The sequence below is a fragment of the Petaurus breviceps genome, unplaced genomic scaffold (genome assembly GCF_028583685.1).
Source record: "Petaurus breviceps papuanus isolate PSGF00001 unplaced genomic scaffold, PetGlider_PUasm1.0 184, whole genome shotgun sequence".
NCBI classification, from domain to species: Eukaryota; Metazoa; Chordata; class Mammalia; order Diprotodontia; family Petauridae; genus Petaurus; species Petaurus breviceps.
In genome coordinates, this window is record NW_027185793.1 from 16,013,660 (window position 1) to 16,026,085 (window position 12,426).

At 40.1% G+C, this 12,426-nt stretch overlaps 2 protein-coding genes across 3 annotated transcripts in view; one reads left to right on the forward strand and one right to left on the reverse strand.

Moving 5' to 3' along the window:
* ALDH7A1 (aldehyde dehydrogenase 7 family member A1) overlaps positions 1-2,476 on the reverse strand; it is a 45,305-nt gene extending 42,829 nt beyond the window's left edge. The window contains exons 1-2 of one of the 2 annotated variants that reach the window (XM_069088162.1): positions 2,126-2,476; positions 1,132-1,185 (exon numbers count right to left, since the gene is read on the reverse strand). In XM_069088162.1, the coding sequence (XP_068944263.1) occupies positions 1,132-1,185; positions 2,126-2,320 (249 nt within the window). In that variant the 5' untranslated portion in view covers positions 2,321-2,476. The remainder of the gene's footprint in view (positions 1-1,131; positions 1,186-2,125) is intronic. The other variant, XM_069088161.1, reaches the window with a different exon arrangement.
* PHAX (phosphorylated adaptor for RNA export) overlaps positions 1-12,426 on the forward strand; it is a 502,400-nt gene that overhangs the window by 463,068 nt on the left and 26,906 nt on the right. The gene's annotated exons all lie outside the window — the stretch shown is intronic.

A 12,426-nucleotide genomic window follows, 5' to 3' on the forward strand; every position in this document is an offset into this window, starting at 1 on the left:
CTGCGCCACCTAGCCGCCCCAGTTTTGTAACTTCTATGCTGTGAATTGTCCTTCAGAAAGATTTTACTACTTTAGGTTTTTTTGCCAATGAAAACCTCAGTTATTTAATTCATATTAATTAGTGAAGCTATAGTTTTCAAAAAATTATTATGAACAATTTGCATCTTCTCATTTGAAAATTGACGTTCATATACATTTTCACCATTTAACTAGAGTTACCTATGTAAATTTTTTTTGGAAGCAAGGCAATTGGAGTTAAGTGACTTGCCCAAGGCCACACAGCTAGTAAGTGTCAAGTGTCTGAGGCCGAATTTGAACTCAGGTCCTCTTGACTCCAAGGCCAGTGCTCTATTCACTGCATCACCTAGCTCCACCTTCCTTTGTAAATTTTTTAAAGTTTTTATGTACTTGGAATGTAATTTTTATATTTGTTAAATATTTCAGAAATTTAATTTTTACTGACAATGTACAGAATTGCTTTATCTATAGGTTGCCTCTATAGAGGTAGCTATAGGTGGCACAGAGGAGCATGGAAATGTGGCCTCAGACACAAACTTGAGGTCTGTCTACCTCGGTTTCACCAACTGTACCTCCCAGGAATGTCGTGAGGATCAAATGAGAAAATATTTGTAAAACAGTCGTGCTTAATAAACATTTGTTTACTTTCTATTAAAGCACATCTATCTCATTCAATTTGTTTAAAAGAAACAGTTATGAGATAATTTACTCCAATTTCTTCAACTTTTATTGCATTTTTTCAACAGTAAGTTAGAATTCACTAAATTATATGCTGTGAGATGAATTCAAATCTTTCCAGCCAAATCACTAATTTTCTACTAATGCATTTTTTACATAATAAATTTTTTTCCTAATTTTGATGTTCAGTAGTTCAATTGCAATATTTATCCTTTGTATACACTTTTTGGAATGACTAATATCTCTAGTCTATTCTCTTGATCTAGTTATCTATTTTTTGTCCAGTAAAAGGTGTCACTTTTAGTTCTTAATAAATGCCAAATTTAAAAAAAAAAGTATCATGATCTGCTTTGGGCATTTCCATTATTAGTTACCATATGCTCTGAATAAGTTTCATACACCCAAAAAGGATGTATAAACTAAGAGTACACTTACCTGACGGACTCTTGCGATAGGCTCATTGTTAGCTGGGCAGTAGCTTGTAACAACCTTAAAAAAAAAGTCTATCTGGTTAGACTATGTTATCAAAAAAAGATAAAGGGGTGGAATGTTGGGGGGGGGGGGCATGTAAATCCAAGACTCTGAGACAGACCAACAAATGTACTCTTTGCCATCAGAATTAAGTTTTTCCAGACTTATCTGCTGAAAGTACTGCCATTCCTTATTTAAAGCTCCGATTATTTGGTAGGTTCCTTCTTGTAAAGGTTGCAAACATAGTACCTAGTTTTTAAGTTCATTTTCAAAACATACATGCTTCCAACATGCCTCTTACTTTCCTTTTTTAATACTTAACCCTAATTATGCAAGAGGCATCCTAATCCAACGTCATCAGATTACAAAGGAAGTTTTAACATGCCCAACTTGAGAAGTTGTAACGTGCCCAAAGCCACGACAGCCTTTACGCAACAGCATGGAATTTAGACCCCGTGTGCTCACATTGATGCTTCAATCTGGGCAATTTTTCAACCTTAGGGCTGAAGTTTATTATTATTTTTTTTTATGTTAAGCACTTTTGAAGGAGGCACAAAAATTCCCTACGTTACAATGCGTTCTTTCCAGAGCATTTCACAGGCTAAGAGCCATACTAAGGCTGCAAAAGGACTATTTCCCAGATCCTTCCGCAAAAACTTGGGTTAGCACTAACTTTAAGTAAGTATTTACATTTCTTCCTCTGGGTGCAAGAACCCAGGGGTCAAACAAGAAAAAAGTATGATTACAAGAACAAAGACTCAAATGATATTTAAAAAGTATCATTACAAGAACAAAGACTCAAATGATATTTAAAAAGTATCATTACAAGAACAAAGACTCAAATGATACTCATAATGCAACTACAGCCCCAAAGAGCAATGATTTTTTGCAAATGAGAGAAGAGTTGTGGCCTCCGGACAGTTCTTAACCATCTAAGATCGGATTCCCAAGAGCTTACCTCTCCCCTTCCACACCAGGTCCCATTATAAACGCCTTCGTTTTCTTCTTTGAGCCCCAGATCTTTCAACCAGGAATACTGGGGCTGATGGATCAGCAAAGTAGACATAAGGGCAGCAGGTCTGTACCAGTGTGCTAAGATCTTCGCCCTTCCTACAATGATTTGCCGAGAAAGAGAAAAGGTTAGCGGTAGCATTACGAACAGAAGAAATGCGTAAGCCAAGGAAGCTGTGTAACAGAAGCCCACCCCCGGTGCACGAGGTTCTCATTGGTCAACCCAGAGCACCGCCTGCTCGCACATCAGGCCAAGTCAGCTTTTTCTGACTCGCTCTTCTTTGATTGAAAATCTGAGCTGCACTTCGACCGAAAACCAAGAAATTCCAAGGGAAAATAAATTAGTTACTGCCACCTACTGTCTAGAAGAATAAGCACTTAAAGGTATTTAAAAACCGAAGGCACTCTTTCCTCCCCCACCAAAAAAATGGGGGTTTTTTGTATCAATCAGCAATCCACAAGCCTGGAAGTGCCGAGACACTTCACACACACACACACACACACACACACACACACACACACACACACACAACTAGCCGTGTAATTGGGCAAGTTACCTAACCCCAGTGGCCCTCCAAAAGTCAAAAAAAAAAACAAAAAACAAAACCTAGAAAGATACTAGATATATACAGAATAAATGCAATGTAATCTCAGATAGCAGGGTCTGCCTGAGGGAGGGTGAGGATCAGGAAAGACCTCCTGCATAAGATAAGATTTGAAAATTTCCAAATAAATTTGAACTGAGGCTGAGTATTCCAGGCTTGAGGAACGCCTACTGCAGAAGCACAGAGATGGAGATGGAACCTTGTGTTCAAGAAACAGCAGGTAGGACAGTGTTGCCGGATGGAAGTGGGTAGACAAGGAAGAAGGCAGAAAAAGTAGGAAGGGGCCAGATTGTGACGGTCTTTAAATGGCAAATGGGACTTTATATTTGACCCTGGAAGTGATAGGGAGCTACTGGGATTTATGATTAGGGAAGTGACATAGCTAGACTTGGGTTTTTAAAAAATCACTTTGAAAACTGAGTGGAAGGGATTTGGGGAAGAGAAATCTCAGTAGTCCAGGCGAGAAGCGGGGAGACTTGTACTAGAATGCTAGCCTTATGACTTTAAAAAAGGGGACACACACCTGGCCGTGTAACCTTGAGCAAGTTACTTAACCCCAATTGCTTAGGGGCAGCCAGGTGGCTCAGCAAGTAAGAGCACCGGCTCCAGTGTCTGGATGACCTGGAGATTGAATCCCGGGCTCAGACACTCAGCACCACACCCAGAAATAACTGGCCTTGTAACCTTGAGCAAGTTACTTAACTCCGATTGCTTAAAAAAGAAAAAATTAAATTTAAAAAAAGGGGGACACATATTGGAGATGTTGTAAAGATAGAAACTACAAAACTTGTCAATAAATTGCATGTGGGGTGAGTGAGGATAAGGAAGCTGGGATAACACCAAATAGTGTTGTTGTTGAGTCTTTTCATTTGTGGTTCATTCTTCATGACTCCATTTGGGGTTTTCCAGGCAAAGATACTGTAGTAGTTTGCCATTTCTTTCTGCGGCTCATTTACAGATGAGGAAACTGAGGCAAACAGGTTTAGTGACTTAAAGCTAGTAAGTATCTGAGACAAGATGAATCTTTCTGATTTCCAGGCCAATGCTCTCACCTGTGTTCAAATTCAATCTCAGGCAATTACTAAACCTGTGTGACTGAAAATTGATCTTGTATTGATGTAGCCTTTGTGGCATCCGTGTGAGTTTGAGATGATGGGAACTTCTGGATCCAGATACTGGTTGTTGAGTGGGAAGTAACCTTTAAAACAGCTTCTCAGAAAAGACTTTTCTACCATTTCTAGAAGGATAAACCTAAGACATTCCCTAGCTTCTCAGACGATATGGATGTTAAGTGATTGGCTTGTACAGAGTAGAGTTGAGATGAAAGTGAAAAAGCCTGTTCTACAGTTCCAGAAATTACTTCACTCAGTAAATAAACATTTATTAAGCACCTTCTGTGTGCCAGGTGCTAGGCATTGTGTTAAGTGCTGCAGATACAAATAGGAAAAGAAAGCTAGTTCCTGCCCTCACAGAGTTTGATATAATTAGGGAAGACACATAAATGGAAGCTGAAAATTGATGCAGGGTGGCAGAAGAAAGTGTTGGGTGGAGAGAGGAGGTACTCAGCAGGAAGGGAAGCATGCTGGAAGGTTTTATTTAATCTTTTAAGTATCAACTCCCCACAAGAATTTCATATATGATGGGTTACTACAGCATCTTCTCAATATTTGTCACTGTTGTTTTTTCTGTTTCAAGCATGTTTTTTTTGTGGTGGAGGAAATAAATAGCTGTCCCGTAGCTGACCTAGTTTGTACATTTACTACCTTTATAAAGGGACCCCATTAATCCATTTTGAGAAGACCCAAGACATGAATCAGTCCTAAATTTTAAATAAATTTTCCTAGAGTTCAGCAGTGGTAGCATAGTGAGTCAAAAAAGTATAAGGGAGGGCGGCTAGGTGATACAGTGAATAGAACACCGGTTCTGGAGTCAGGAGGACCTGAGTTCAAATTTGGCCTCAGACACTTGAAACACTAGCTAGCTGTGTGACCTTGGGCAAGTCACTTAACCCCAATTGCCTTGCCTTCCCCACTCCAAGAAGGAAAAGGTATAAGTCACACCAGACTAACCTCACTAAAGGAGTAGCAAGATGGTGCAGTGAATAGAGTGCTGACCATGGAGTCAGGAAGACCTGAGTTCAAATTCAGCCTCAGACATTTAACACTTACTAGCTATGTGACCTTGGGCAAGTCATTTACCCCAACTACCCTACCATCCCCCCTCCAAAAAGACAAAAAAAGTAGTATAAGGGGGAAAAGCCTGACTCCCATGTCTTTGGAGTTGTTCTTTTCACAAGACTGAATTCAGTCTCTGTGATCTGGGGTGTCTTAGTGAATCATAGTGTCCCTTTCCCCATTCAGCTATCCATTTATTTTATATACTTATTTGCATACATATCATGCTGCAACTTCCTTCAAGTATATCTGCCTCTAGCCAAAATTTAACAGCTATCCCTGAGCCACCACTCAGATATTCATCCTCTGCTTACTCTTATTTCACCTGCAGATATTCTATGCCATTGGCCCTGATTTCCCCCCCCAAAAAAAAATTCCTACTAGGAATCTCTGATAACTTGATACATACTGTTCCATAGACTTGTACAGTAACATATACTATATTATTCTGTAGGATGGCTTACCAGAAGTGTCAAATTAAGGACAGCAGACTACATGTGGCAGGTAAAACACCAGAGCTAAGGATGAACCAGATTATGTTTAATAAAATACATAAAAATACAACATAGACAATGTTAATTAATGGTGCTCTAAGTCAAAAATTCAGCTAGCAAGAATCCTTTTCTATTTGAGTCTGACACTACTGGTTTAGACAGACATATTCATGACTCCTCCAAAATTCCTTCCCCCTTTCCTTCCCTTCCTTTGTGTGAATCTCTACTGGTCATATTTGGGTTCAAAAACTCAACTCTCTAAGTATGAAATAGAGGAGTCAAAGTTAAACATCATTGAATGTGATCTGGGGGTTTTAGTGGACTACCAACTCATAAGAGTCTGGAGTTTGATGAAATGTCCCAAAAAAGTCTGATGGCTACAATAAGACAGAACCAGCTTCCAGAAAAAAAGAGGCAATAGTCATTCTAGTTTGCCCTAGTCAGACCATATCTGTAACATTGTCATCATAGAATCACAGATTTAGAGCAGGAAAAAACTTAAGAGACCATGTAGCCTACCTGCTTAATTTGCAGAAGGAGTAACTAAGGTGAGTGAGTGACTTACGTAAGGTGAAGCAGGTTATAAATAACAGAGGTGTGACTTCAACCCAGATCTTCTGACTTCAAAGTCAGTGATCTTTCCATTACTCCATACTGTCTTTTGGTTTTTGGTACTACATTCTAGAAAAATTATTGATAAGGTAGAGAACAGTGAGAATAAGAAAAGGTCCTACATCTCTATCACATGCAGGAACTAGAAATATTTAACCTACGGAAGAGAAGACTCATTGGGAACATGATAGCTGTGTTCAAGTATTTAAAGGGCTGTCCCATGGAAGAGAGATTAAACCTATCCTTGTTGGCCCCAAAAAACCAAGAGCATTGCAAAGAGGCAAATTTAAACTTGCTGTCATGAAAAATTGCCTAACAATTAGAACAAATGTTTGCAAATTATATAGAAACCAGAGAATCCTTGTTGCTATATAGTAAAAAAAAAAAAAAAAGACTTTGAGGGGTTTTCAAGCTTTATGGCTATCTTTTTCTTTTTCACATTGTGACCCTATAATGTTAAGGGAATTTGAAGATCTTACTAGGCCTATGTGATCACATGGAGCCCCTGGTGTGTGGAGCTTGCCAAACAGGTGGGGCAGGAGGAGGAGGTGGAACAGGAAGTATAGGTGAGGCAGAGCTGAGAGGGAGTGAGACAGAGCTGGGGGGGAGAGAGCAGGCAAAGCAGAGCAGCACATCTAGCATGAGTGAAAGAGGGAGGATTTTTGCCTGGGGTAACTTTTTGTGGGGAGGCCTGCCAGATATTTGTGCTGGGATATTTGTTTTGTATTGTATTGTATTGGGATATTTGTGCTCCCTGCGTTGGTAATGTGTACCAACTTCTTTACTACCATGGTGTATTTGGCTTTCTGCATATATGAATAAATATCTTGGTTTTGTCTTCGAAAAAGAGAGTCTGTTATATGTTGCTATATGTTGTGGGTAATCGCATTGGCGATATAGACCCTTACCTAAAATATCTCCCTCTCCCCTTGACCCTTCTCTTGTAAAAATTAAAAATAATTAAGCAAAACCATCAGACAAAAATGGCCACATCTGATAGTAGGTGAAAGATTCTACATCCCTATTTCCCTACCTCTTCAGCGTGAAGTAAAGTGAAAAAAACGATGACTCTGGAGTTAGAGAATCTGCATTTAAATTCCACCAATAACACTTTAGGATGACAAAAATGTCATCACTTAACTTCTAGATGACACAGGACCCTTATCAGTCCATTACTACCTGTATGACCTTGGGCAGGTCATTAACCTCTTGGGCCACAGTTTTCTCCTTTGTAAAATAACAGCCTTAGACTAGAAGAACACTAAGTATATTTCATAATTTGTTCTTTGGGAAATTCGTTATTGCACAAATACATGACAAACACTGAATATCACAAAAATGGAAATAACAGATGCAACTCTTGCTGTTTGTCCTTAGTTTTTGAAGAGGACCATGATATCAGGGAAGTGATGCCATGACATGCAAGTGAATTGAATTTAAGTGAGGGAGGAAGGCTATGCAGTCACCAGCCTCACTTTCACCTCCTGAGCCATCTAGGTCCAGTGGCCAGATATATATCAGGACAACTGGAGATGGCCCAGGATGCAGTGGAGGGACCTTCACTTTTTCAAGCTAAGGTCTTTAACAAGTCTCAGTTTGACTAAGGCAGCACCCATTCAGGGATTAAGGCTTAATTTTTTTAAAATGAGGCAAAGGATGGCTTCTTAAAAAAAAATTTTAGATATAACTGGCCGAGTAACCTTGAGCAAGTTACTTAACCCCAATTGCTTTTTAAAAAAAAATTAGATCTAGGAGGGGAAGACCCTCAGTGTTCCTGGCCAAAACAGAAACAATTGTCATTTACAGTCACTCTGAGCCAATCAGGGCCCAAACAATGACCAGGGAGGACTAGGTCTAGGACCACAGTGATTTGGGGTTAAGGCTGGTCTTTAAGAGAAAAAAAACAAAAAAAAGGCTCAGAGATTAAAATTTACATTCCTTTTGGACAGAACCCTAGCAGGTAAGGGTGTGATACCCTATGTGAAGAGGGAAGAAGGAAAGGAAAGAAAAAAGAAAGAGGAAGAAAGAAATGAAGAAAGTGTAAGTATGATTGAATTTTGTTTCCACAGAAATTATATGAAAAAAACAAAAATTATAAACCTGAGTTGAAGCCATGCTGATGACTAATGTCAGAGACAAAAGAGAGCTTCTTGTGAAGAGTAATGGGGAAGGCTGGCCCCTGAAATGCAGCCTATCCAAGAAGGCCCCTTCCTGTATATCAAAAGGGACTGCCAGGCCAGGTGTTATTCACAAAGACTAGGCCTGTTAATCCAGGCTGGGTATTAGATAATGAGCTTTTATTGTTGATATCCTGGGCTGGAATCTTCAAACTAACACTTTTGTCAAATCTATGAGTCATTGGGGAGAAACCTTTTCTCATGCTATCTGATGCAGACAATTGGGGAAGAAAATAAAAATATTCTGCTTGGATTTCCTTTTATAAAGTATATGAGGATGGAAAAGGAGGGGGGAATTGAAATGAGGGGATGTGAGGGGGGGGGGGGGGGGGATTTAATGAACCCAGAAATGTTAACCAATGGCATTCAAGGGGTAAAATTCACATCTGGATGAATTATAAAAAGGACTATATAATTAGCTTAAATTTGTACTTGAGCCTTTTCACTAGGGTTAAAAGGACGTGAAATAAAAATCTTTTTTTCTAAATTCACTCATAGCCAGGTAAAATTCTTGGGTATTTCTAACAGAAGGAAGAAAGAAAGAAAGTCATGTTGCCTAACTGGAAGTTTGGTCCCCAGTTCCTTCTCTACTCACCGAGGTGATTGTTGTCCTCATTCTGGACCAGGACCATAATGTCAGGGAGGTAATGCCACAATTTGCAAGGGAATTGAATTTAAGTGAGGAAGGGTTGTGCAAGCCTCTTGGAGGAGAACTCCAGGAACCATCTGGGTCCAGTGGCCAGATATGAATCAGGACAACTAGAGAGGGCCCCAGATGCAGTGGGAGATCTTGGCCTTTTCAAACTAAGGTCTTTAACAGCTCTCAGTTTGACTGAGCCTTTTACTGAGAGCTAGAGTGATTTGGAGAGCCACAGTGATTTGGGATTACTAATGTAGAAGTCATTTCTAAATCCGGGCTATGAATTGAGTCAGACTATCAATTTAGAGAAAAAATTAAAATTAAACAAGAATATTATTGGTAGCAAGTAATTCATGGTAGCTGCTGCATAGTATACAGTTTTTGGGGTCTCTCTTTTAGCTCCACATGGCCAGGAGGCAGCTAGGTGGATAGAGCACTGGTTCTGGAGATAGGAAGACGTGAATTCAAATCTAGCCTCAGACACTTACAAGCTGTGTGTTCCTGGGCAAGTCACTTAACTTCTGTTTGTCTTAGCCACTGGAGAAGGAAATGGCAAACCACTGCAGTATCTTCTACAAGAAAACCCTATGGACAGTGTGGTCACAAAGAGTCTGCCACAGCAAACAACTGAACGTCAACAGCCCAAAAACAGGACTTCAAAGGAATAACTTATATGAGATGGAATTTTGTGAAGTGTAGGGAGCCATTGGCAATTTCCAAAAGGTTTAGGTTTTTGCCTTGATTGAAATATTTTGGGGAGGCTAGGTGACCCAGTGAATAGAGAGCACTGGCTCTGGAATCAGGAGGACCTGGGTTCAAATCCAGCCTCAGACACTTAACACAAAACTAGCCATGTGACCTCGGGCAAGTCACTTAATCTCAATTGTCCTACCTTCCCCTCTCCAAAAAAAAAAATTCTTGCATCTGTACTAGCCACAAGATTGTGCCCATTGTCCTTGTGATGGGGGATGGGATCCCAATAGGTTCAGCAGGAATTCTGATCCTATCTAAGACCAGAAAGCCTGCAATATCATCTGGAAAGAATTCAAGGTCTCAGGCTTAATTGGAGTGAGAGTTGTAGAAGTTTATTGTTACACTTCTATGAGAAGAGGGCAAGAGTCCTTTAGGGGACCTGCAAGTGAGAGGGGTACATGCTTTTACCTTTAAAGGGTAGGGCTGCCATTGTCAAGGGCTGACCAGAGGGGAGGGGCCTCAGTGCATAGACAAAGGTCAGAGCTGACCAAGAGGAACATGTGAATAGATAGTTTAGATAAGATTTGGTCCAGGTCTAAGGAGACAAAAGGCAAGGATAAAGGAGGGTGTGGGCCAGGCCTGAGAAGAAATGAAGAGATTAAGCAAGAACAAAGGGGTCACAGGGTGTTGCCTAGGTGGAGTGTGGGATTGGGAGAAGGGGCAGAGCTCAAGGGTGGGAAAGGACAAGTTGCAGTTACAACTTCACAGACTGGTTTTACAAGTTGGTTTGACCTAGACCCCAGGTACCCCATCAAAGTGACTTGTCCAAGATCACAAAGCTAGAAAGCTTCTGAGCCCAGATTTGAACTCAGTAAGATGACTCTTCCTGACTCCAGTCCTAGCATTCTATCCATTGTGCCAACTAGCTGCCTAGTATTGGTATAACACACAGCAATTTTTCTAATGGAAAATAAATAATATCATTGTTTGTATACCCTGACAAAAAAGTCTTCCAGCATACATAGTCTCAATAATGATTGTAAATGTAACTTAGACAAAGGAAAAGGTCTGAGCTTAGAGATACATGTATGTGATGTTTGGTACCTTTCAAATGAGAAATGCTGTCTCCCTTTAGGAACCCCCTCTGGTTTCTGGGCCTATAGCCACAAAAATTTTCTCCTACACTGTATTAAGTGCTCCCCCTAGTTCTACTATCATATTGCCTTGGTTCTTAGGATTCAGTGGCAGGACAGAAGGAAAGGCACAATAATCCTTAGGGTTCAGTTGCAGGGCAGTTAGTAGTTCTCTGTCTTAGCATGATTGTTGATTCCTTGGTCATCAAATTGTTTTGAATAGCTATGTTTCCCTTTCATCTGAGAGGTTGGGGAAGTTGAGGGGGTGGGTAGGGTGGTGGCCTGGGCCCAGAGCCATTGGGAAAGGGAGGAGGGCTTCCAGAGACCTAGTATTCTCTGTACCCTCTAGTGACCAGTGGGACCTGGGTGGAGAGAGGACTTGAAGACTGCCTGAAGTATGGTATTTGCCATGCCATGCAGCAACATTGTGCTTATTATCCATAATGACAATCTTGAGGTATTGTAAAAAGTCCATCTTAAAAGAAAAAATTGATTATTTTCACTACATTATATATCTATATATATCTATATCTATAGGTTTGTTTCTGCTAAATGCACCCTTGTGTTTTGTATTTAATATTTCTTTTATGTGTAGCAAATAAATACTTGTTCCATATTTTCCCCTCCTATCTGTACTTCTGGCTCTCTGGACTTCCACTTTGCCCAGTATTTTTTTCTACACCCCCTTCCCCCAAAACTTCCATCCTATGTCCTCTGGAACTATAGTGGGACATTATGCTAATCAGAGTTCCTGTATTTCAAAGTTGTATGCCTTTATAATATTGTTGTTATTGTATAAATTTTTTTCCTGGTTCTCTCTTCCGTCAGCATCAGTTTATACAAGTCATCCCCAACTTCTCTAAAACAGTCCTCCTTCCTGAAACAATAGAATTCCATTCTATTCATACATTATAACTTTTTCAGCCATTCCCCAATTTATGAGGACCCCTCAGTTTTCAATTCTTTGCTACTACAAAGAGAGCTGCTATAAATATCCTTGCCTATTTGGGTCCCTTTTCTCCTTCCTTAATCTCCTTGGGATATAGATCTAGTAGTAGGATTGCTGGGTCAAAGGGTATACACAGTGTAATAAATTTGGGGGCATAGTTGTAAATTATTTTCCAGAAAGTCTGGACCAGGTCATAGTTCCACCAACAGTGCAACAATATACCAGTTTTCCCACATCTCTTCCAGTGTTTATTGTTCTCCTTTTCTAGAAACATTGCCGATTTGATGGCTGTGAATTAGAACTGCTGCTTCAACTTTTGTTGTTGTTCAGTCATATCCAACTTTTCGTGACCCCATTTGGGGTTTTCTTGGCAAAGATACTGAAGTGTTTTGCCATTTCCTTCTCCAATTCATTTTACAAATGAGGTAAGTGACGCAAACAAGGTTAAGTGACTTGCCAAAGATCACACAGCTAGTAAGTGCCTGAGGCCAAATTTGAACTCAGAAAAATGAGTCTTCCTGATTCCAGGCCCAGCACTCTGTCCACTGTGCCCCCTAGCTGACCTGCTACTTCAGCTTGCATTTCTCCAATTATTAGTGACTCAAAGAATCTTTTCATAAAGCAATTGATAGCTTGAATCTCCTTTAAAAATTGCCTGTTCATATCTTCCAACTACTTATCTTGAGGAAGGCTCTCTTTCTTATAAATTTGAATCGGGTCCCATCTATCCTAGAAATGAGACCCCATGGGGCAGCTAGGTGAATAAGAGCT